We start from the raw sequence: 24,028 nt of genomic DNA, 5'->3' as shown, positions 1-24,028 counted from the left end.
AGCTGGTGATGTAATAAAGTGGAGGTCATGTGAGACTGCAGCAGGTCGCGGTGATTGTAGTTTCATGGAGTCAGGCGTCTCGCTGCGACGGATAGTTTCATGAATAAAACCGCCGGCCGGCTCGGACTGGCCCGACGTCAACGATGCTGATTGATCCGCGGTGATTTCACTTCGCCCCCGGGTCGATCCCGTCCTGAGAGAATTCAAAATGCATCTAGTGGTTTCGGCCCGCCTGCTGTCCAGGAGACAGAGCTGCAGCTGATTGGTGTTATCACTTCAAAATAAAAGCGCTTGGGAAAAAGGGAAAAAGAGACGAGAGCAGAACTGAAAACTAATACGGAAGAAAAAAAAGGAACAAAATGTGTTTGAAATAACTTCACTTTTGACTTTTAATAAAAACTCTTTCTCAGAAATCAGCTTTAAAATGCGGACGGAGCCTCAAACTGTGTTGGTAGACCAGAATTACCTGTGGGCTACTATGTGACATTTACCAAAATATTCTGTAAAGTCCAAATTGCAGCGATGTTGCTTTGCTGTTTTTTCTCCCATTATTAATCTACTGTCAATGAAAACTCAATATTTCCTGCACAGGTGTTTCATATCAACGAGCCATGGACACCATATGAGAGACGACACTTCCTTTACTTTTTGAACAATAAAAAACTAGGACTGTCAAACAATTAAAAAAATTAACTTGATTAATCACATTACTGTTCTGTGATTAATTACAATTACAATACCAAATATTATATATAAGAGGATGGAAATACGGGACAATCCCCCGTCCTGTGTTGATGCACTATTTAATCCTCAAATGTGGGAAATAACTGTATTTGAAGGGACGGGTGACAAACCCAGTGGCGACACAGACAAAGACCACAGACTGTTCACACAGAAAGGCTCTACCTAAGTCATATAACCTGATTAATCGTACATTAATTCCATTTTAACGCGTTATTGTTTCCAGATTAATCGCATGAGTTCACACGTTAACTTTGACAGTCCTAATAAAAACTATTTTAATCTCACCCATGATAAAGTTATTATAGACGACGTTTTTGCAACAGTCGTAGTTACACAGATCAGAACTATTTCTATGATATTTTTAAACTGCAGAACAACACCACTCACACAGCAAAGTACAGTTAACACAAATGCGCATGACTGCATAAACGTAGAAGGTCAAGTATAAAGTAAATAAAATATTAGAAGTGTAAGCAGATATCAAGGTTTTATAGGTTATATAATTACAGTTTTTCCCCTTTATAGATTTTCAATTATTTACTGTAGGAGTCTCACGGTCACATGTTTGTCTGTTTAACCTTCAACAACCAGCGTCACTGTCAACTTGAGACGCTGTGAATTATAAATATTCTCCAATGAATTATTTACGTCACATGATATCAAACAAAAACAACAGGAACAAAACAATTCAAATACATACAGGAGGCAAGAAACCAGTTATTAACTATTATTTAAACAATAAGAATTAACACCAGCAGCTCAACAACACTGAGGTCTCATCATCAGACACTTGAACCGTCTTGAAGCGAGGATCATTTCCTTTCTCTGATGAATGTGAGAAGTTTGTAAAGTGTGAATAATGAGTAAGATAATAAGTAGATATTCATACAGTGGGGCTATGTGCCGCCGCCGCCACCGCCACCTCACACTGTATCCTTCCCCCTTGGTCAATGAGATCTTGACAGACTGCTGCAATCTAATCAACTCCTCCACCGTTTTAATCCCGCGACCCAATCTATCGCCTTCTCCAATTTCCTCCCCTCTGAAAGGCAATCACAGAGTGTGGGGCATTTTAATAGCTATTTGGCAGAATGCATTTGAAGGCACCACGGGCTCAGTACAAGGATCTTTCATTAGGATGTCATCTTTGAGTGATGCGAAGCACTCAGGACGGCACCGGGCACAAGGGCGGGGGAGCGGGGGAGGGGGGAGGGGGAGGGGAAGGAAGGTGGAGCCGTGACCTTGCTCTTATGATATCGCTGCAGATGGAGAAGAACGGCGGCGACGGTGACGGACGCATCGTCCTCTGTGATCGGGGAGCGCGGTTTGTGACGCTGCTCGTTTGGCTGCAGATGATCAACTCGGTGTGAAGTCGACAACAACAACAACAACTATCATGGTGGCTGATGTTTGCAGCTGGAAATGAATAATAATCATTGATTTCACTCTGAATATTTATGGTTCATAGTTGTGTGTGTTTGTGTTCAGACCAAATATTGCAATATACATAAGGCTAGGGCAATTTATTCATTCATCAATATTTCATATTGTTGTATTTTAGGGCTCCACGATTATTGGAAATGTCCCCACAGTGGGACTAATAAAGGAACGTCTTCTCTTCTCAGTTCACATTGTGATTACGATCCATTGGTCAATAACCAACTCACCGGGACTGCAGTGTATTTTGTTTGTTTGATAAAGGTAAAAATGTGTCACCAGCACAATAATCTTGGCCATTACATAACTCTGTGTTTTTGTTTTTATACAGTTTAAAAAAAAAGTTTTGTCTTTTTGTAAAGCACATTGAGTTGCCTTGGTATGAAATGCGCTGTATAAATAAAGATGCCTTGCCTTATATTGTCAGAAACATACTGTATGTATCATTATATACCATTTAATCACATAATGATGTTATGAATATGTTAGATATCGTGCAGCTTCTTTTTCATCTTTATCATCAACGTTCTCCACGGATCCAAAGACCTGTACATTTGGATAACATATGTTGTTGGAAGTGTTTTACAGTACAATGTGATTATTGGCGGATGGATTCAGGAGTTTTTCATCAAATATAATTATTACATTACTGTATTTTATGTTTCAGTTTTTCTTCAGTTGTTTTTTTTGTTATTTTTACTATTTATTGTATCTTCCAGACATTTTTATAATATATAATTATTATAATGGTGTATTTTTGTCTGTATTTTCAGTCCCTTTTTTAGAATAATATACAATCATATTATTACAATAAGCTTTAAGTGTTTTGTTTTTTGTTTTTTTTATAAAATATGAATGCATTATTGTATGTTTTGGTAATTTTTGTAATCATCATATTTCATGTTCCAAGTGTTGTTGTTTTTTAATAGTATATAATTATATCATTGTATTGTATGTTGAAGGTATAAATGATGCTGACACTAAACAGGAGTCCAGAGTTTAAATTGTTCTTGTCCTACTTCAGTTTAACCCTCCTGTTGTCCTTCAATCTGTTCCCTTCCTCCAGCCTTCCTTCTTTCCACAATCCTTTTTCTCTTCCTTCATTCGTTTCTTCATCCTTCCTGTCTGCCTTCCTTCCTTTTTTCCCCTTAATTCATCCATCCCTACTTCTTCTTCCTTCTTCTTTTGATCTAATTGACCCAATCTATTCCCTCCCTCCATCTTTCTTTCCTTCCTTTTCCATTCCTTCTTTCTACAATCCTTTTTCCCTTCCTTCCTTCTTTTCCCTTAATTCATCCTTCCTTCCTTCCTTCTTTCCCTTCGTCCTCCCTGCCTGCCTTCCTTCCTTTTTCCCTTCGTCCTTCCTTCCTTTCTTCCTTCTTTCCCATCGTCCGTCCTTCCTTCCTTCTTTGACCCAGGAGGACAACAGGAGGGTTAAAGTAAGTAAAAGCAGTGAAAATATCACAGTATTCAATATCATTGAACATCGAGCCAAGTCTAAACTCATATCAATCAATAATCATCCATTCATTTATTCTACACAAGAGTTTCACACACAATTTTCCCACTTTCTGAGCACACACCCCGTCATCATCGTACCACAACATTAGCGTCTCTCCCTGAGCCTCTCTGTAAACCTTGTTATCCACGCTGCTGAATGAGCGCTCACTCACTCCACGTCCTGTGAAAGTGACCTCAGATAATACCGATGGCCAGAGGAAACTGATCTAAACCTCAGTTCTGATCTGTCGTTGAGCTGGACGTCCTTCACTGCTGCCATCCAGAAAAAATAAGACCAATCTGATGTAGAATTTCAGAATAAAAGCCCTCTGAACTTGCATATTTTGAAGTATTTTGTGTACATTTGTAGTGTCGTAGTTGAGGACTGGGCTGCTGCTGCTGGTGGGAAAATGGCGTTGCCACTATACAGTAAAAGCTGCCGATGACTTAACAGCTTTGCTTTTCACGACTGGCTGCTCTGCTGTTCACACAGACACACGGCCACAGAACGAATGGAAAGGAGATAAAGAGTGGCCTTTACTCTGCTGCACATGTAGTTTAGCCCGTGGCCTCCGTCCTGTGAATCTGTGTAACCGCTGCAATTAACTGTTTAAAGGAACGACCACGTCTGACGGTGCACAAAGTAAAGATGGAGCCAAAGGCTGGAGATGCACATGTTTATGGTAATGAAGCTGATGGTGTTGAATGAATTATCCTCTCCTTCAGGTGTCCTTCACAACTCTGTCATTATTATTAGTCTGGTTGACAACACAACACCACAAACCTCCAGGAAACAGACTGCAGAAGAGAGTTTTACAGCAACGACACACTATCACAGCTCATTATAACCGAACCACCACGAGGCAGAAGAAAACTGCACGAATTTGAAATGAGCAGGGAAATACAGGCTCGTCTCAATAAATGAGAATATGATGGAGGTCAGCAGTTTCCCCCATGAGAGTAGAAACTGAACCAGACTGAGACCATTTAAAGGCTCAGCAGCAGCAGCAGCAGCAGCAGCAGAGGAGATTGGCTCTGCCTCCTCTAAAATGTCCAAAAACAACTGGTCAGATATGAACTGTTGTGTTTATGTTACATTGACTAAAAATGCATTAGAACATGTTAAAGAGTTTGTTCAGAATCAGCTTCTTAACGCAGGTCGACTGACGGGAGTTTCTTCTCATATCTTCCTGCAACGTCTCAGCATTAAACCTGTTGAACGGTCATTGGATAAATGCTGTGATGTTGTCAGCGTCTCTGGGAGTGAATGGAGCGGTGGGCGGGGCCTGGACGCTGGGCTTCTGCATGATGATTGGAGGATCTGTCTAAAGGCCGAATCCCGTTTTGATTGATTTTTGAAACATACAACGGCATCAAAAGGATTGTGGAATTCAGTCCGATTGCGGATTTTGCAATTTAAAGAAATTAAGACAAAATATCTGTTAGTCTGTGTGTAATAAATCTATACAGTATATGAGTTTTGAGTTGATTTTAATAACATAAAAATAGCATACCCTAACCCTATTGATTGATTGATTATATTATATTTTTTAAATCTACTACCAACCTCTTTCTATTTTAAATATCCTTCTCTTTTTCTTCTTTTATTTTTCATGTATCTCTATTTATGTTATGCAAATGAGCAAAGGTACATCAGAATTTCACTGTAATTACTTGTAATTATATGTGATAATAAAATAAACTTGAACTTGGATTTGAGTTTAACTATTTGGATTGAACTACTGAAATAAATTAACTTTTCGACGATACTCTAATTCATTGGGATGCACCTGTACCTGTGCCTGTCCTATTCACTCTTACATCAGGCACTTTAACAACAAGCACTTTATTATAGACACTGCCTTGTTAGCACTTTAACATCAGCACTTTTTACCTTGTTAGCACAGTTTATTTTATTGAAATGTGTATGCGTATGTGATACTGAACAGTTTTTACATCTGCAGTATAGGTTTTATGTTTTCTTTTATGTCTAGGCGTCTACTGGGACTACGGATGGAAATCAGCAGTAGTGCTAAATCTGGTGTATTTACAACAATCCTGTGTTGTATACGTTGATTAAAATGCCCAGTCTCGTTGAAATAAACAAAGTGAGTAAAGGAGCGAAGGAGCAGCTGCTTCCACAGGACGAGGACGTTACCTATTCCTCACAGGAAACTGTCTCAGCATTGACGAATGCCCCCCCCCCCCCCCCAATCAATCTCTGCCATCAGTTCAGACGGGGACTGGAGATAGAACTGTGCTTTATTGAGCCGAGGCGGAGTCTGGCTCAGCTAAAGCAGTCGAGAGCATCGATCCTGCAGTCGATACGCTGCACTATCCGTGGCCAAACCTTTGCTGACTGTTGTTTGTATCTGCTCTCCGGCTCTCTGCGGGGAGATCGCTGTTTGGCCTTGGCTCTCATCTTTATACGGTCAGCTGGGGATTCGTGCTCACACACACACACACACACACACACACTGGGAAGACTCTCATTAAACAGGAAGACTGTCAGAGTAATCACAACACACAGTGCCAAAGCTCACAGCGCTATCAATAGTGAAGCCAATTGACCTATAGACACATTGGAAAACCACACACGTGCTGCACGGAGAAGACTCTCACATAACTACGGTTCATAAACTCAGTAAAAACAAACTGTACGTGATGTAACGGGCCGAAGCTAAAAGATGTTGTGACTGACATCAGGAGGAAACACTAGAGTCAGAGTCACTGTGATCGCAGGTCTGAGTAACTTTAAAGATTTAGACCTGAGGTGTAGAAGGAAAAATAAAAAAATAATTCATCCATCATCTGTTATGGACGTTTTTAAAACTCTGCATTCTGGGAAACAGGAGCTGTAGGCGGAGGTTTCGGTTGGTCAGGGTCCGGTTTGTTCCGACCCTCTGACACGACCCACACCGGTGTCTCCTGAAATAGCTCGTTTATAGGAGTAGAGGACCTCGGTTGTCATGGTTTCAATAATAAAAAAAACACAGGTTGCATCAATGACAACAATAATTTCCAACAATAATGGTTTTGTTGATGCAACCTCCCTTTTTTTGGTTCTGGTACAATCATAACCAGCTGTACATGTAGTAGATATATATCGATATATATGTAGATATAACTGAGATACTCAGATGAGTACCATACTCTCTAAATAATAAAATACTCTTTTTTTAGTTTTTTTATTCTCTATTCCTGCATTTTAATGTTATTTTATTGTTGTGTATTTTAATTATTATATTTATTATATATTTATTGATAGGCACATTGTGTTTTTCTTTTCTTCCATTATAAAACACACACGCTGCTACAGCTGTGCAGCGCCACTTCCACTGTTTCTTGATCAGCTGATCGGCGCTCAGATGGAAGTTAGATCTTCACATCTTCAACTCTCTTTATACAAAGTGCAGCTAAACACCAGGCTGAAGAGAGAGGAGCAGCAGAGCGGTTCTCTGACCGTCCGGCTCAGCTGCTGGTGAGACGACTGGAGAGCAGCGCTGCCCTTTTTTTTCTTTTTTTTTTACGCAACTCTCAGGTACGCAAAGATCGTGACGTTACGCCTTCCTAATTTATGGAGGCAACGGCTTGGAGTCTCCTTTGACAGCCACGTCAACCATTGGTAAATGGGACGGTCTAGTCTTTAGAGCATTTCCTGATCCTGCATCCAAACAAAATCAACGTCAAACGAGAAGCCACTTCAACATTATGATAGTTAGCATGCTAGGTGGCTAGTAATTAACAGCGCGCAAACAATCTTGGGATACGTCAGGCCACGAAGGGAAGGTGTGGTGTGTCCTCCTAGAACAGAACCTTCAAACTGGGACAGGTCTTGTTACGCTGTGACGTAATCAGCCTTTAAATGCATCCTCCGAAGGATGAAGCCCTGGTTGTTGATGTTTTCTGTGACTGGCCTTTCAGAGAGAGAGTTGTTTTTGGCTCCAACAGCTCAGTTGGTGTGACAAGCACCCACTTCATGTTTAATTAAACATATTTGTCTTAACTCTGAGTTTATGACGTAGGCTGTTGACTTGGTAACCTTCCATAGACAACACACCGTTACAACAATGCAACTGATGAGTCTTTGTTTCCATTGTTAGCAATATGAATGGAAACACAAGCTTTACACTGGTTCCACTTGTGTTTCCAGTGGGACACGGACTACCTGTGTATTTTTTTTGTGTGTAAAAGTAGATTTACTTGTGCAGCTAATGGATTAATCTTGTGTACGGTAATGAAAGCACATGAACATTTAAATGGCCCATCCCTGGGTTTGGTCAAAGATCGATGCACTATTAGTCTTGCAGTCGCAGATTTTTATTATTACAATGTGTTTTCGTGTGACATATTAACCCATAAGAACCCAGACCCATTTATACTTGAAGGAAAATTAAGTGGGGTGAAACACAGACCAAGTGGAATGCATGGAACACATTTTTGAAGTTTTTTTTTAAATAGCGCCACCTATTGTCAGAGATCTGGAATGTTACATATATGTCACATCGGGCGTTTTTGGTAACTTAAATTTTCACTTGAAAATAAATGGGCTTGACATTTTCTTTTGCTCTGTAACACAAATTTGACCTTTTATTTGCATTTCCATAACATATATCAAAATTACAAATGTGCTGGTTACTATTAACACCTTTTTAAGACAAGTTTCACAACAAAAAAGGGCAAACACTATAGAAATGTGAATATTGCCTCATATTGAAGGCTTTAACCAGTTACTGAAGCCTTAAAAGCTGTGCAACCACAATTTTCTTTCCAACTACAAATACCTTGGCATCTGGATGGTCAGTTGTCTTAATTTTAAGCACCATATCACCACCCTCATTGCTAAACTAAGAACAATACTTGGCTTTCTATACAGAAATAAGCACCGTTTTCCTACTCACCACAGGAAAAAAATTGGAGACACTATTTTTTCTCTGTTTTAGACTATGGATATGCCATCTATGGAAGAGCTGCTAGTTCCACTTTGATTCCCCTGGATGCTGTTTACCACTCAGCCTTACATTTCATTTCCAATGCTTCATATAATACTCATCACGGCACTCTTTATCAAAATGTCGGCTGGTCATTTCTGACAGTAAGGGGAAAACAGCATTGGTTTTTATGCATTTTTAAAGCCCTGTCACAGTTATGTCTCCTTATTTATAATCTCTGTTAACTATGAAATCACAAAACATTGGTACCCACTCACAGAACTGATAGTTGGGTCATATTCCATTCGTCAGAACTGAGCTGGGTAAAACGTCCTTCTCTCACAATGCACCACATGGGACCCTCTCTCCCATCAGTACAGCAGTCCAGAACCATTGTCTCAAACCTGGTTCATTACTGTTTGACTGTGTTAACTTTTCTTATTTGTTTCCTAATATTTTCTTATGTAAACTCTCATTCTTCTTTGCTGTATTTGTTGTTCTGTATACAACATCTATTGCACGTCTGATGATCGTCAGTACATCCTGAACACTGTATCCTATTTTATTACAAAAAATACAGCAAAAAAGCATAATTACATTAATATGGGACCAGCATGGGATACTAAAATCTTGTTCATTTACTGAGAAGAGTGTCTCTGCTAAATCTGTGGTTCAATTTCCGGACTGATATATCATTTTATTAAATATTGATTGAATTTGACATTATTTTTATGTTAACATTTTTAAATTATGTTTTAAATTGAACAACATAGAGTATATTAATTCAAATTACCTGAATCACCTAATTTAATTGAGCAGTTCTTTCCCATTTTTCTCATTGTGACATAGGCGTCACATGGTATTTTTTCTGACTTTTTTAAGGCTAAGGCCCGATGTGACGTATATGTCACAGCAATATTTTCTTAAGTTGTTTTATATGAGTTTCTTCAAAAAATTAGGTCAGAACAGGTTAAATACAACAAGGGACATGTTATAAAAGGATTTGCATTGTGAAATGGGTGGTGGCTTATTTTATTGACAGAAAGCAAGCTTTTCAAAAGTAGCTGCCTCTGTGAAATTTGCCAACTCTGCTGGCCACCATCTTGGAAATGTTGTCATGGATAGAGAGATTCACAGAGAGTCATGTGACTGCACCAGGATGTTGAGTAGATGTCACTTAGGGACTTCATGAGTTAAAAGTTCTACATCAATATGTGTAAGGGGCTTTCCAGGACACTTGAAGGCAGTGTGACACCTGTGTCACCGTGGGTCCTTATGGGTTAATGTGTTTATATATTCATTCTCCATTGTTAGAAGCTGGTGGCTTCACGCGCTGGAACATTTGGTCGTTGTTAATTGACGTGTCGGAATAATTCCACAGGGTCAGAGACAGATAGAGACGTGAAAATGGAGTTATCTCTTCATTCATATCAGATGGATGGTTATTAAAGGGATAGTTCACCCAAAATTGAAATTTCACTCATTATCTACTCACCCTCATTTCGACTAAGAGCTGGGAGAAATTTCAGAGTCCTCCGTGACTTCTCTGAGTTACAGCGGGGCTCCGTGCAGCACTGCATGTCCATATAACGGTTGCAAATGGATACCAACTGTCTTTGTAACAAAAAGACACACCAAAAAACATCCAAATACCTCCATGCTGCTCGTATGTAATGTCCGTCTTGTATTGAAGCCCCAAAATGCGAAATTCATTCATTCATTAAATACGTCTATATTTCAAGCTTATTTGTAGCGGAAGCTTCTCAAAGCTCCTCTTCCCGGTTCGTCTTCCGCTACAAACAAGCTTGAAATATAGACGTATTTAATTTTTTTCGGGACAATTTCGCACTTCGGGGCTTCAATACAAGACGGACATTACATATGAGCAGCATGGAGGTATTTGGATGTTTTTTGGTGTGTCTTTTTGTTACAAAGACTGTTGGTATCCATTTGCAACCGTCATATGGACATGCACTGCTATGCTGAGACCCCCTGTAACTCAGAGAAGGCACGGATAACTCTTAGTCGACATGAGGGTGAGTAGATAATGAGTGAAATTTCAATTTTGGGTGAACTATCCCTTTAATAAGTGTACAGGATTAGTACAGTGTGTGTGTTGTGTTGTGTGTTGCACGTCTCAGCTATCAGATGTGTTGTGGCTCTTTGTAGCCGTGAGGTGTTATTATGTCCTCAGATAAGAGGCGTGACCCTGGAACTCTCTTTTCTCCCTTCGCCGACGGCAGCTCCTCACGGATTCTGTGTGCAGATTCTCACACTGAGAGTTCAGCACATCAGACCCCGAGGACCTGGACCTGCACCGGCCGCACGCACGGGAGGCACGCACACCAGTTTACTGGAATAGAAAATTACACTTCAGCAGAGACAGGACGGAGCTGCAGCCTATCACACACTGACACACGCTGACACACACGTCCGGGCCGGTGAAGAACGAGTCAAACGCCGAGTCAACAAGATGCCGACTGTCGGTTAAAGACAACAACATGGTGTCTCTTACAGCAGGAGACCGACTGCTGGAAGATCCGTCTCTGAGTTTCATGAAGACGTCGAGGCCTCCAGCTCTGATGATACAGGAACAGGTGGCAGCTCAAGAAACCACTGTTATTTCTTTATTTAACTCAAGGTCGGTTTTTCTCTTCACCACAGTCGCTCCGTCTTCATCCGACCTCAGCGTTAGCTTCAACACGTCTCACAGCTTTTATTTCCTTCTCCAAGCTCTCTAACTCTTCTTTAATAACTGATGATGTCATCTCTCCCAGTGAAGAGACGATATCAGCTTTGATTGTTGATCTGTCAGGACTCTTTGTCGAGGAGGTTTTAGGCCTCGAGGCGGACCGGCCTTCGTATTTGTACTCTCTTAGATTTGATGCCATCAATGCTCTAATCCACTGAGCTCGCCAAGAGATATCAGTTACACAGTTTCCACATTTTGTGTTGTGTTTGAGAGTAGATGTCATTCAATGTTAATAACAGCAAATTGGCAGGTAGCTATCCCCCCCCCAGTCACTTCTTCTTAAAGGGATAGTTCAACATTTTTGGCAAATTGGCCCATTGCCATAATCACTATAGTCATAGCAGTAGGTTTGTTACCTTTAATTGTCGGTGCAAGCTATTTTTAGAACGGCGGAGCAGAGCCGTGAGCTGCTCAGAGCTACGCTACGGAGGCTCATGGGATTTCTTGGTTTCCCTCATCAAAATCATCAAATACACAATCCAACAACTCCAAAACGCTCTGGTGGACAAGTTGTAACCTGCACATTCACCACGCTATGAGATAATAACACAACGTTACCAGACAGAGTTGTTTTAGAGGTAAATTCAATGAAAACCGCTGATGCGCGTTCCCGTCGGGGGCAGTTTTTCGGCGAGCAGTCTCTGTATTTACCTCTAAAACAATTCTCATGAATGTTCAGGTCCACCAGAGCGTTTTGGAGTTGTTGGATTGTGTATTTGATGAGTTTGTTGAGGGAAACCAAGAAATCCCACTAGCCTCTGTTGCATAGCTCTGAGCAGCTCGCGGCTCTGCTCCGCCGTTCTAAAAAATAGCTTGCACCGACAATTAAAGGTAGCGAACCTACTGCTATGACTATAAGGATTATGGCAATGGGCCAATTTGCCAAAATGTTGAACTATCCCTTTAAATATATAAAAAAGAAGCAGTATTTCTGTCTACACAAGAATGTGAACATGGTTTTGGAGATTTTTCAGCAACTATGTAAAAACTCCTCAAGGTCAGTGACATTAAATCCCGATGTCTCATCCACAGCTTTGAATAATTCATGAAGGTTTCCAGCTGTGCCAGCTGTGCCAGCCGATGCTGGACAGGTGTGAGTGGGCGTCGCAGAGTTGTGTTTGTGCAGCGCGTTTTCCTCCTCCACATGCAGCAGTGACCTTTGACCTTGCCTCCCGTCTCACCATCATGAACATGAACTTTTCACTGGTCTCTGCCCAGAAGCAGCAGCAGCAGCTCTGCACCCACAGCGTAGTTAATCACATAATGTGTAAACCAAAACAATAAAAACAGCTGGAGTTGGTGACTTTGTGAAGTTGAAAGGGATCATGGGAGTTTTTGTCTTCACTTCCTGTTCCTGATTTTGTTTGGATCCATCTCAGTGGTAAACTTCCCTGTAGGAGCCCCAGTCAGGGGACTCATGGGTCGACTGAATTGGATGCAAAGTTATTGACTTGACTGGTTTATATTGGTTCTTATAATTGATATTTTCGAAATTACAAGGTTTATAAAATTCTACAAATTTCACAATCACATTTTGTTCCTGAATCCAGCCGACTGCCGGGATCAGAATCATCCACATTTTTTGGATCAAAGTGATTACGTGATCTAATCCGATTTCAGAATCCATTTTCAGTTTTGAACAACCCATTTTCAAGATTTGATCCAATCCATTAACCAAAATCTGATCAGATTTCTTTTGAACGACTGGGATTAAGTCCATAATTAAAAATCCAACACAAAGGAAGTCTCAGGGTTTTGTTCAGCTTGTTTATGTGATGAGTTATAAAATTTGGACTTTCCAGTCTGATGTTTTAAAAAAAATAATAATAATAAAGCAAGGATCAGGTTTATAATTTGATTTCTGAGATAAAAACCCAAACAGAAACAATCCTGAACCTCGGACCTCAGATCACAGACTACACTTCCATCAGATCTTTCAGGTTTTCAGGATCCTGAACAACAAAAAGGTCCAAACTCACACCAATAATCCGTTTTTATCAAAGTCCAGCATCTGGTTAAAATCTGTCTTATCTTGTAGGAGCGGACAATCAAATTAGGTGGCTGTGATTCATCAGCACTAATAAAGAGCTCTGAAGTAGATTAATGAGGGCGATTTCCTGATAAGACTAATTAAAATCCTAGTGCATGAAACGCTGGGACTGACCCCTCGGTCCCACCTGACGTCGTCTTTGATGCTGCTCCAACATTATCTGAATCCCGTGTTTCCTCAGGTCCGTCTGTCTCCGGTGGAGCGAGGCCTTTCAATTTAGGTAATAGAAGCTGATGGACATTTTAAGCGAGGAGCTTTTAAAGAGGTCCGTACACAAACAATGGGAGAGGACAGATAATCCATGAGCAATTAATTAGCCGGCGCAGCTCAGCCACATCCGGACACTGGAGTCACTTTTAATAATGAAAGTAAACAGGAGACGAGAGAACTGCATTCATTTTATCTCAGGTGTTGTCCTGCTTATCTCCTCCTCTTCTTTGTTTTCCTTATCTCTTCTTTCCCGCTCCATCTAATTCTCTCCTTCTCTTCTGGTTTGTTTTAATTTTCTTCCTCTCTCTCTCTTTCCTCTGCTGTCTATAGTTTTTAAACAACGCCTTAAAACTCACTTTTATAGGATGGCCTATTCTTAAAGGGCATTTCCAGTGGTAATCAATGTTTACCTCAGATATCAGGTCATCTACCATGATCAGTTCATTTCATACCATCCATACTCCCAACTGCAGCGTGTGGACGTTTATATTCGTTTTTTCAGTGATCAATAATGGGCTCTAGACTATTCTTAAAATTGTTCATTATTTTAACATTTTATATGCCTTACAAGAACACTTTGCATTGTTCCTTTATATATATAAATTCATTTGTACTTTTCACTGTCTTTGTGGGTACAGTGCTGCTTTAGTCTGGGGCCGTTCACTTGCTGTTTTGTTAAGCAACCGGAACCAGGGCGAGATAGACAGGCCTTTCTCTTCAAAATAAAAGCACCAAGCTACTGTAATAAAAATGCTGTGAAACTTTTTTTTAATTTAAAGAATACAATTTACAAGAAAGTCCACTAGACATTAAGTTAACCTTTTTTCTTTTATTGTATTTAACTGTATTACAAGTTATTGTCTATTTTATAAGTTTTATTTTGGCGAACACTTTTACTTTGGTGAATTTGGTGATTTCCAGATCTCTAAAATTCAGAGTGAACGGAAACCAGGCTCTTCTCTTCTCTGTATGAAGAGCCTAGCGAGGCTACTGCTGCTTTGATTGTGGAGGGGGGGTTTATGTTTTGTTTTGTTTTTGGTTTATGGGGATTTCTTCCTCTTTTATTCTTTTTCTGTAATGTTTTATCTGTAAAGCACTTCTTGCTTTTTCTCGAAAAGTGCCATATAAATAAAATCATTATTATTATTTCTGTGACGATGAATTCCTCTCCTTTTATTGTATAATCCAGGCTCGGTCTTTCTTGTGGCCTGATGATCAAGATCCAGACGACACTTTGTTTCACCTCATTCCTTCGGCCATGTTTTCCCACCGTGCATGCTCCCAGAGATGCCGTAACCACGGTGATCAACCATGGTAATTGTACATCAGCCTATGTCCAATTGGGACGCCACTAAAGAAGAATGTGTCCTGGTTTATGGACATTTAAAAAATGTGTTAATGAATCTCAGACGTCATATTGTGGACGTAGCCGTCGGTGGCTAAGCTAAGTGTTGCAGCTGGAGGAACACGTCTCCCACGTCTGGTTTGGTTTCTCTCTGCTCTTCCTGTGCAGCCGTCTCTGAATTGATAAAACGCTGATAGTGTCGCCTCGGTTGTTAGCGTGTTGTGTGCGCGCGCGGCGGTCGACACCTATCAGCACTTTTTCCGCCCCAGATTTCATCTACCGATTTCAGGCGTCAGGTCGGGGGCCTGCGGGCGCTCTGACAGGAAGCTCTTCAGACACGAGGTTAATCTGCTCAAAATGTTCCCTGTTCCAGTTCCTCTGGAGGACAAGACTGACCCTGTGTCTCTCCTCTTTTAGTCGCTATCAGACGTTCAACCGTGCGTGCACGAGACACGATCGCCGCCCGCACCGACCCCGAGCCGAGTGGAAGCTCCTGTTATTGGACGTCGTGGTTTCGGGTCTGCTCCTCCTCGGCCTCAGCGGGGAGCTGGTAATCAGCACGCAGGCATCAAACACCAACCAGCCCCTGTGAGGAGAGCGTTTCAAGTCCCTCATGTTCTGAACAAACTCCTGCTATTCACAGTTTGGCTTTTTTTTTTTGGTTTTGTTTCTGTTTTCTCTCTGAAAATAAACCCCCACACACACTCATCCTATCGTTTCTTTCCCACCTTTCCTTCCTCCTTTCCTCCCTTCTTTCCTTTCCTCTCCCCATCAGTGACAGGAAGCAGCTGGGAGACATCATTGACAATGATTTGCAACCACATATTCATTTTTTATCCTAAATATATTAGGCCAGGCATCTGGAGGTTCAGCGGCGTAATGGCCATTGTATATTTTATGAGCAGCAGGAAGCAAAGCTCTTGGAGTTAATCATGTGAATGAAGGTGGAGGTGGTGGAGAGGGGAAGGGGAGGGGGGAGGGGGAGCTCAGGTGCAGACAAGGGCACTACTTAAATCATCACATAAGCCTCTCCCCCCCAAAAAGGTCAGACGCTTCAAAGCGACAGCGAACGCCCCGGAGTGGGCGGAGTGGCTGTAATCATCGGGAGCGCCCGCTGTTGTCCATGGGCCAAACACATTTGTGGAGGTGACATTGGACGTCGTGGACGCTGCAGCTGCAGCTGCAGCTGCGAGCCACCGACTTCACACCACGTCACTTCTCTGCTCACACTGTGACGGAGATCTCACTTTAACCCTGTAATGTTCACTGTCTGGAACAAATATACAATAACAACAAAAACTGAAAAACTGCCCGAAAGATCAGAAAAAGGAAGAGAAGATTTGACGTTTAACTCCCTGTGGTGGTTTGAGATAAGTCAACTGTAACGAGATGTGTTACTGTCACATACGGTATGATCGTCCTCTGGTTATATGGAGGTACAGGTTTGTATCATAAGTTTGCAACATGCTTAACACATGTGAAATATCTACAGTAAAATTCATACGCACATCTTAAAATACCAATATGATCATTGTTTATATCAGTGGTTCCCAACCTTTTTTGGCTCGTGACCCATTTTGACATCATAAATTTCTGGCAACCCCTGTCAATCAAGATATTTTTATAGACTGCATTTTATTTGAACTCGATTTATATTTGAGAAAGTTAAAGTATAGAACACAGTTGTTTAAGATTGTGTGTGGTGTTTTAATCATAATTTTAAAAAGAAGAATAATTAGTTAAAAAATATTTTTTTTAATCAATTACTAGATATTCCAGGCGACCCCATTTGAATTCCAGGCGACCCCAAGTGGCGTCCCAACCCCAAGGTTGAAACACACTGGTTTATATAGTTACAACCATATATTTGAACATATAGATAAAAAGTCTGTATGTTTTTCCAACTTCGGGACCCTGTTGTATATTATATAATTATACATGGACGGGCTTTGGGATGTTTATATGTTTATGTATATATATTATTTATATATTCATATTAAGAATGTATGCATATGTGATAAACATACATAATGTCTGTGTGGCCTTAACTATCTCATAATGTATGAAATTGAATTGAATATATAAACATATATTACATTTCTGTATTAGATACAAACTTTATTTGAGTGCAACTTTAACCACCCATTTGTTTTTCTAATAAACTCACGATATACGTTAGAGACTTTCATGAATGTTGTTTATCTAGAAATTGTTAATCTTCATTATGTTTGAACTGATATCGTCACAGTTATTGTCTTATTATTTATTTCATCATCTTATCATCTTTACATTTTAATGTCTCATTAAATACAATATAAGCTGTGAATCAAATACAGGTATTAACAAGAACAGAGAGAGTGTTTTAGTCACTGTGAAATACATCTAAAAATGTCTTTATAAGATGAGATTTATAATAATAAGATCAAACTGACCTGAACATAATATACAGGGCTGTGTGTGTGTGTGTGGGAGAGTGCTGCAGTGTGAAATATCAATTCATTCCTTTTTCTTCTCCATGTTTTCTCCTCAGAAAAGAAGTCGAGGCCATGGAGTCTCACTCGGAGACCGATGAGCTGTGTGTGTCTCAATAGAGTCAAAGACAACAGCCACGATTCACGTACCGTGTGAATGCAGATTGGTTTTTTATAACCGAGCCACTCAAGGCTTCATGAAATGAAGCGTCTGACGGACAGATATTAATCTAAACAACTTTATATTCAACTTATAAACCGGGGGCTTTTTATCTTGTGCAGATAAGCTGCTCCTTAGAGAAGGTGGGAGCAGAGCAGCAGCATGTTTCAGGTCTGTCTGCCGGCTGAAATCCTCTTATGAATTCCAGACATGTAGCAGGAGGGAGTGGAGATATAATGGAGCTGTATTTTAGCAGTGAACAGTGAGCTGCCCTCCTGTCAGAGCAGCTGCTACATAAACTGTACGTCTCATCGGCGCCGGCCCGGAGACGGCCCGAGAACCATCTCTGATGAAAAATGAAAATGCTAATTGAAGCCATCCGTCTGAGAACATGCCGAGCAACGCACGCGCTATTTCAACTGTTACATTAGGGACAATAGCGTGGACACGAAGGGACGGCGTCGGCCCAGAAACACAGTACATTGGTACATTAGTAGATTGTCGTCACATATATTGTTTGTTGTTTATTGATCATAAGTGTATTAGTTGTTAAAGGCTCCTGCTAATTTGACGGTTTGATTTTTACAGTGCACTGATGAAACCATGACGCTGTCCGTGGTGCTGAAGTTTTTTTTTTCAAACTCCACATCTGATATTAAATGGTCTTTTACATGTAACATGTAATTGTTTTGTGTTATTAAAGAGATAGTTCAACATTTAGTCAGATCCTCCTCTCACCATAACCCCTATAGTCATAGCAGTAGGTTCATTACCTTTAATTATCGGTGCATGTTGTTTTGAGATCGGCGGGGCAGAGACGTGAGCTGCTCAGTGAACACAATGGAGGTGAACGGTACAGGTCCCCTGTCCCTCATCAAACTCATCAAATACACAACCCAACAACTCCACAACGCTCTGGTGGACAAGTTGTGACCTGCACATTCACCACGCTATGAGATAATCATGTAACATTATGTAACATTACGACACAGGAAGCAAATTCTCTGAACTACTTTAGTTTTTGAAATTAAAACAACTCGTAATGTTACATTATTATTTCAGTCGAGCAAATATGTATTTTTTTTAATTCCCAGATTGTTTCTCCTTTATTCCTAAACGTTGCTTCTTGTTCACTTGAAGTCAGAAGTGTGTATCAATATGTGCTTTTCCGGCACAGCGTGAATTCCGTTGTCTAACTGGAGTCTCTGGTCTGTCCACGACGAATTTCTCCCAAGGGAGACAATAAAGACAAACTAAACTAAACTCAGGAGAACATGTGGAGAACATCAGGAGAAGGTGGTGTGTGTGGTTCGTACCTGGACCTCCACTCCGTAGCCCATGTAGACAGTGATGATGTAGCTGCAGTCGACGGTGGAGTGAAAGGCGGAGCTGGACTGAGGTGGAGCTTCGATGTAGCCCTCTGGTCCGGTCAGGTTCAGCTGACAGGGAACTGCAGGGACACACAAACACAGCAGCATGGGAGTCATTCATTCATGGAAACAAAGAAAGTTTCCTGAACTCGGATCAAGACCAAAACCACCAAGAACTGTTCTCGTGTCCAAACCTGAACCTTCATCTGATCTTAGATTGAAGCTGATGCAGCTGAGTATGTGTGTGTCTGTGTGTTTGGGGACAGACTTTATTTAAATCCTTTGCAATTAGTTTCTAACAACAGGAAAAAGGTGACAGCGTGTTATCTCCAGTTGGTGTTTGATATTTGTTGGGTGTGTGTTGCCACTAATTGGGATTTGGAGGTTCAGGCTCCTGTTTGATATGAATCTGGATCTGGGGCTTTGCATTAATGTCTGGGGTTTACTAAGTGTCTGATGGCGCTCTGATCAGATCTGAACATGCAAATTAGGGAGTGAAAGAAGGCAGAAGTAGAGCGACGTAAAGTAAAACTGTTTGGAAACTAAAACAAACTCTGTCACATGACTGTTCACACACACACAGGAAGCAGATTGTCTCCGCTGTAGTTGATTAGCTGCATGAACGAGGAGCAGTAAAGGCAGTTGAAGCTTTAAAACATGTCCTCTGTGTCTGTAACCCTCCTCTCCTCCATGTGCATTTGTTTCCAATTAAGCCGGTGAGAAATCAATCCATGGATAACGTTATCTATCATCTACCATGTTACCATGTGTATATCTGTGTAGTCTTATCTGTCATAAATAAGAGAGTCATTGATTTAACCATCACTATTACGCCGAAGCTGTTTAATTAAGGTAAAAATGGAGAAGAGTTAAGGTGGAAATCCTGCATACTGTAGTTCCCCTTTAAACCCAGTCAGGAGGAGAAAGGTGAGAAAAATCAGTGTGGCTGTGGCCTGAGAGTCCCATGAAAAACACCTGGGAATTACTCCTCATAGCTAAAAGTAAAAAAAAATATTGTAAGAACATAATGTAGGTCCCAGATAATATGAGTTATACAAGTTACAAGTTTACTGTTGTTATTTCTGTTCCCTCAATTGACCCTTTGTTGGCCTTCTGATTGGTCTGCTAATCCACCAATCAGAGCGCTTCTCCCTATGTCACGAGTTGTGCAACATTCTAAGGTTGGACAACCCTGGGATGAAACCCTACGAAACAAGAAAGGTAGACAGCATTTTTTTCGGCAAAAACTACTTTTTAATTTTTCAATATGGTTAAAATGTGTGCCTGGGGTTCCTGCAATTGACCCCTTGCACGTGACGTCACGTTCCACTCGCGGTAGCTCCGGACGCCATGATGGACGGCAAAAGAACAGTGAACGTCAATGTAATTGAATGGGCGCGTTATAGTTTTGTGACATACCGGGGTTGTAGGGTTTCCCCTCCTTTTCCACTGAACTGGTTCCAGTGCTGGTTCGGAGCCAGAGCCTGACTAGCACCGGTTCTTTGCTTTTCCACCGCTTAAAAACCGGTTATTGGTCCTTAAAAGGGTCATTCCAGAATTGGAGGACATTTAAGGACTGAAACACCTCAAAATTTTACTATTTATTTGATAATTTTCTGCTATATATTTAAGAAATACAGGTAATTAATCATCAAATAATTATGTTTGGCCAGCTCAGGACTCAAAGTGACACTTTTTATTAGATATTTTATATATTGTGTGTGCTGCTTGGTGCAACCCTGTTACCAATACTCAGGAACCTGTAAAGGTATTTATCTATAAATATTTGCCAAAATACATAATAAATATAATCATACACACTACCAAAATGACAATAGGATAAACCCTCATGAGCTGATACAGTCATTTAAGATAATTTTAAGATAAATTACACAGTAACAGGGTTGAAATTAGAGTAACAGGGTTGAACAAAGTAACAGGGTTGAATAGATTCATTACTTTTGATTGTAGATTATGACATAAATCGCAACCCTGTTACTCTGAAGTAACAGGGTTGCAAGTAACAGGGTTGCAAATCAATGCTTATGTCAGCTGTTTAGCAGAAGAAAGATGCTAGTTATGGAATGTAATGTTACTGTAAGGTTGAGAACAAACTTAGTTATTTAAAGGAACAAAGAAAACTTTGAAAATATTTTGCCTTATTCTGGTAATATGAGTAACAGGGTTGCATTGGTTAGAGTGACGCACTCAATCAGGGCAGACGAAATATGAAAAATATGAAAAATAGAAGAGAGGACTTACCTTGTGTCTACCCATGCTATTATCTAACAGTTTGATAATACTAATTATTTTGTGTCATGTGTCTCATACTTCTTTTTCTTCTTCTTCTCTGCTAAAAAGGTTTTGGTAACAGGGTTGCGTGGATGTTGAGGGACACAACTTTAGTGCAAAATTACTTTTATTTAAAATATGTTTATGATTAAACTAAGTGTTTTTACACTTACAAAAGACATAAATCAACAAAATCATACAAAAAAATTAAAATTTTGAACTTATTTTAAACGCTTTATTTGACATGCAAGTTGGCCATTAAGAGGGTGGGACAAGAGAAAAAGGCCATTTTAGGGGGTGCTTAGAGTTATTTTGTATTTTAAATAATATTTTGGAACCAGTTTTTGTATAACTATATTTATATTTTGTCTCAGAGTAATTATAATTTTCACCACAAATGCAAGTTTTGGAATTTCATGCATGATTTATTGAAAATGAATGGGTGGGACATGAAATGTCCTCCAATTCTGGAATGACCCAAAACTGGTCTGAAGCACCAACTCCTTGCTGGTCTAGAGCTAAGAACCGGGGGCTGGCCACTGGCGGCGGGGTTACATGAGCAACAGGACCAGTGCGAAGATATACAGACACATTATCAATGCCATTATAAGTTAGTTTATCTACAGTGTATAGTCGATGTAAACACAGTTGAAGCTAACTAGCTGAGCTACATGCTGTGGCTAACAACAGCTAACGCTCGTATTAACAGAGAATTTCAATGTCAATAGACTGGCTCTGGTATTAAACATAGCACCGTCACAACGTAGTTGCCGCCGTCGGATCGCGGCGATTACAACGAAGACGGCTCCCTGTTTTCTTTTATTTGTCAGCCGGGTAAAAAAAAAAAAAAAATTGTCAGCCGGGTTTAATCAGAGAATGATCACTAATTATACAGACGTCGGGTCAGGTCTTCAACACCCACGGGTCGGACCAGGTTTTAATTTCCAGGTCCGTTAACTGTAGTTAGCAGCAGCAAAGACAGGAGCAGCTGCTGTATGGGGAGTGTGGCACTGACTGACGTTAGCTCCTTAGCAGTGGAAAAAGCACAGAAAACTGAGATATTCTACGGCGAATAACAAAAAAACAAACATATATTGCAACGGATGAGTAGATATTCTATTTTAAATAAGTGATAATGCTGTGAGGTTGTAGTGTGAAGTAGGGGTTGCACGACTTCAGATTTTTAAAAGTCGACTCTAATGTTATGAAAGTCAAGTCGACGTCGACTAGTCGCTGATGACGTCATTCATATTTTTCCCATCATAAATCACAGGAGGAGGGAAATGCTTTGCAACAATCTGTATTCACTGACAGACGCTCATGCACAGAAATTAGTCCACAGAACAGCAGCTTTATAAACAACAAGCTGTAAATCAGTTTGTTTTTTTGTAATATGCACTCCTATACAAGTGCAAAAGATAATAGGCTACTGTAGTTACTGTCCGTTAAACAATTAGGGAGGAAAACGACACACAGGCCTCGTCACCATCACAGTCCTGCTCACTCACAGTTTCACTCACAGCTTTTTTTCTGGTTGGTTGTTGCTGTTGTTGGTTGTTGTTGTGCGCGACGTAAAGCTGTCGATATGAGCGGAGTTTTTTTTAAATTGCCGGCAGCCCGGACACACTGGCCGCGGAAGCGCAGCGCCTCACAGGCGCTTGGCGTCTCGCAGGCAGCAGCTTCTCCTGCTCTCTCCGCGCCGGTCAAACATCGACCCGTCTGTAGGCTGCTCGGTTTTCCACAGGTCTGTCTCTAGCGCTGTATGTATGGATGTGTGTCTTGTGTGTAGACGCAAACAAATATCTAAACGGACAAGCAAACTTAATCATCATTTATTTTATTTTGAAAATTGACCGGATTCTCTCGCCTTTTCTGTGCCCGACTTCCTGTCTGGTACGATCTCGTTCTATCCAGCTTGACGGCGCTCGTATTTTTTTCATTCAGCGCACTCAGCTGTTGTTGCCGCTACTCTTGTACTGTCACATGATCAGCGACTAGTCGACGTCAAGCTGAAAACGTCATTGTGGAGCAGTAAAGTCGACTAGTCGATTAGTCGACTAGTCTGTGCAACCCCTAGTGTGAAGTGATCGAGCCACATTGTTGGACGGCACCCATACACAGTACATTATCACTGAGCACTTTCTGCCGTCCGTCATGGTGTCGCCTCTCGCGTCACGTTCTAATTATGACGTAGCTGCAAGGGGTCAATAGCGACTCACAATATCTGGAACGTATTTCTGGACTCATTTTTATCCCATTCCCCAAACAGACATCAACAAACAAAGGGTAGCCTACTTATAACCTATATTACGTTAAAGGTGCCATATGTAAGAATGTGGCCAAAAATGGTTACTGCAGTCAAATTCAAAACACAGTGATCTGTTTTTTTCTCCCAGCCGTAGCGGCAGCTCAGTGGAAGCAGACCGGAGGCTGAAATGCCACTGATGCCGCCGTGACTGGGAGAGAGGGCTAGGTGGCGCAACATGCCAACACGTAAATTCAAAACATAAACATGATTTGCAGTCTGCAAAAAAAGATTTTTAATGCGAATACTCTGGCTGTACTATTGTTGTTGGTGAGTTCATCATGTTATATGAACATTATTCCTGAGTCCCTGTGACATATTAGGAGGATTTTACGGCCAGTTGTTTTAGATTTCTTAAATATTAACATTACCGCTGCTCAGTGGCGGACTGGGACAGAAAATAGGCCCTGGCATTTTTGACAGAGAGAGGCCACACATTATATATATATATATATATATAT

At 40.7% G+C, this 24,028-nt stretch overlaps 1 protein-coding gene across 1 annotated transcript in view; it reads right to left on the bottom strand.

Moving 5' to 3' along the window:
* sez6b (seizure related 6 homolog b) overlaps positions 1–24,028 on the bottom strand; it is a gene marked incomplete at its 3' end in the record, with an annotated part of 127,785 nt that overhangs the window by 97,021 nt on the left and 6,736 nt on the right. The window contains exon 2 of the mRNA XM_083984894.1: positions 18,917–19,050. Within this exon, the coding sequence (XP_083841020.1) occupies positions 18,917–19,050 (134 nt within the window). The remainder of the gene's footprint in view (positions 1–18,916; positions 19,051–24,028) is intronic.

Source organism: Trachurus trachurus (assembly GCF_905171665.1).
Source record: "Trachurus trachurus genome assembly, chromosome: 13".
Classification (NCBI taxonomy): Eukaryota; Metazoa; Chordata; class Actinopteri; order Carangiformes; family Carangidae; genus Trachurus; species Trachurus trachurus.
Note: the sequence above shows the minus strand (reverse complement) of the source record. Positions and strands in the feature narration are given on the sequence as shown.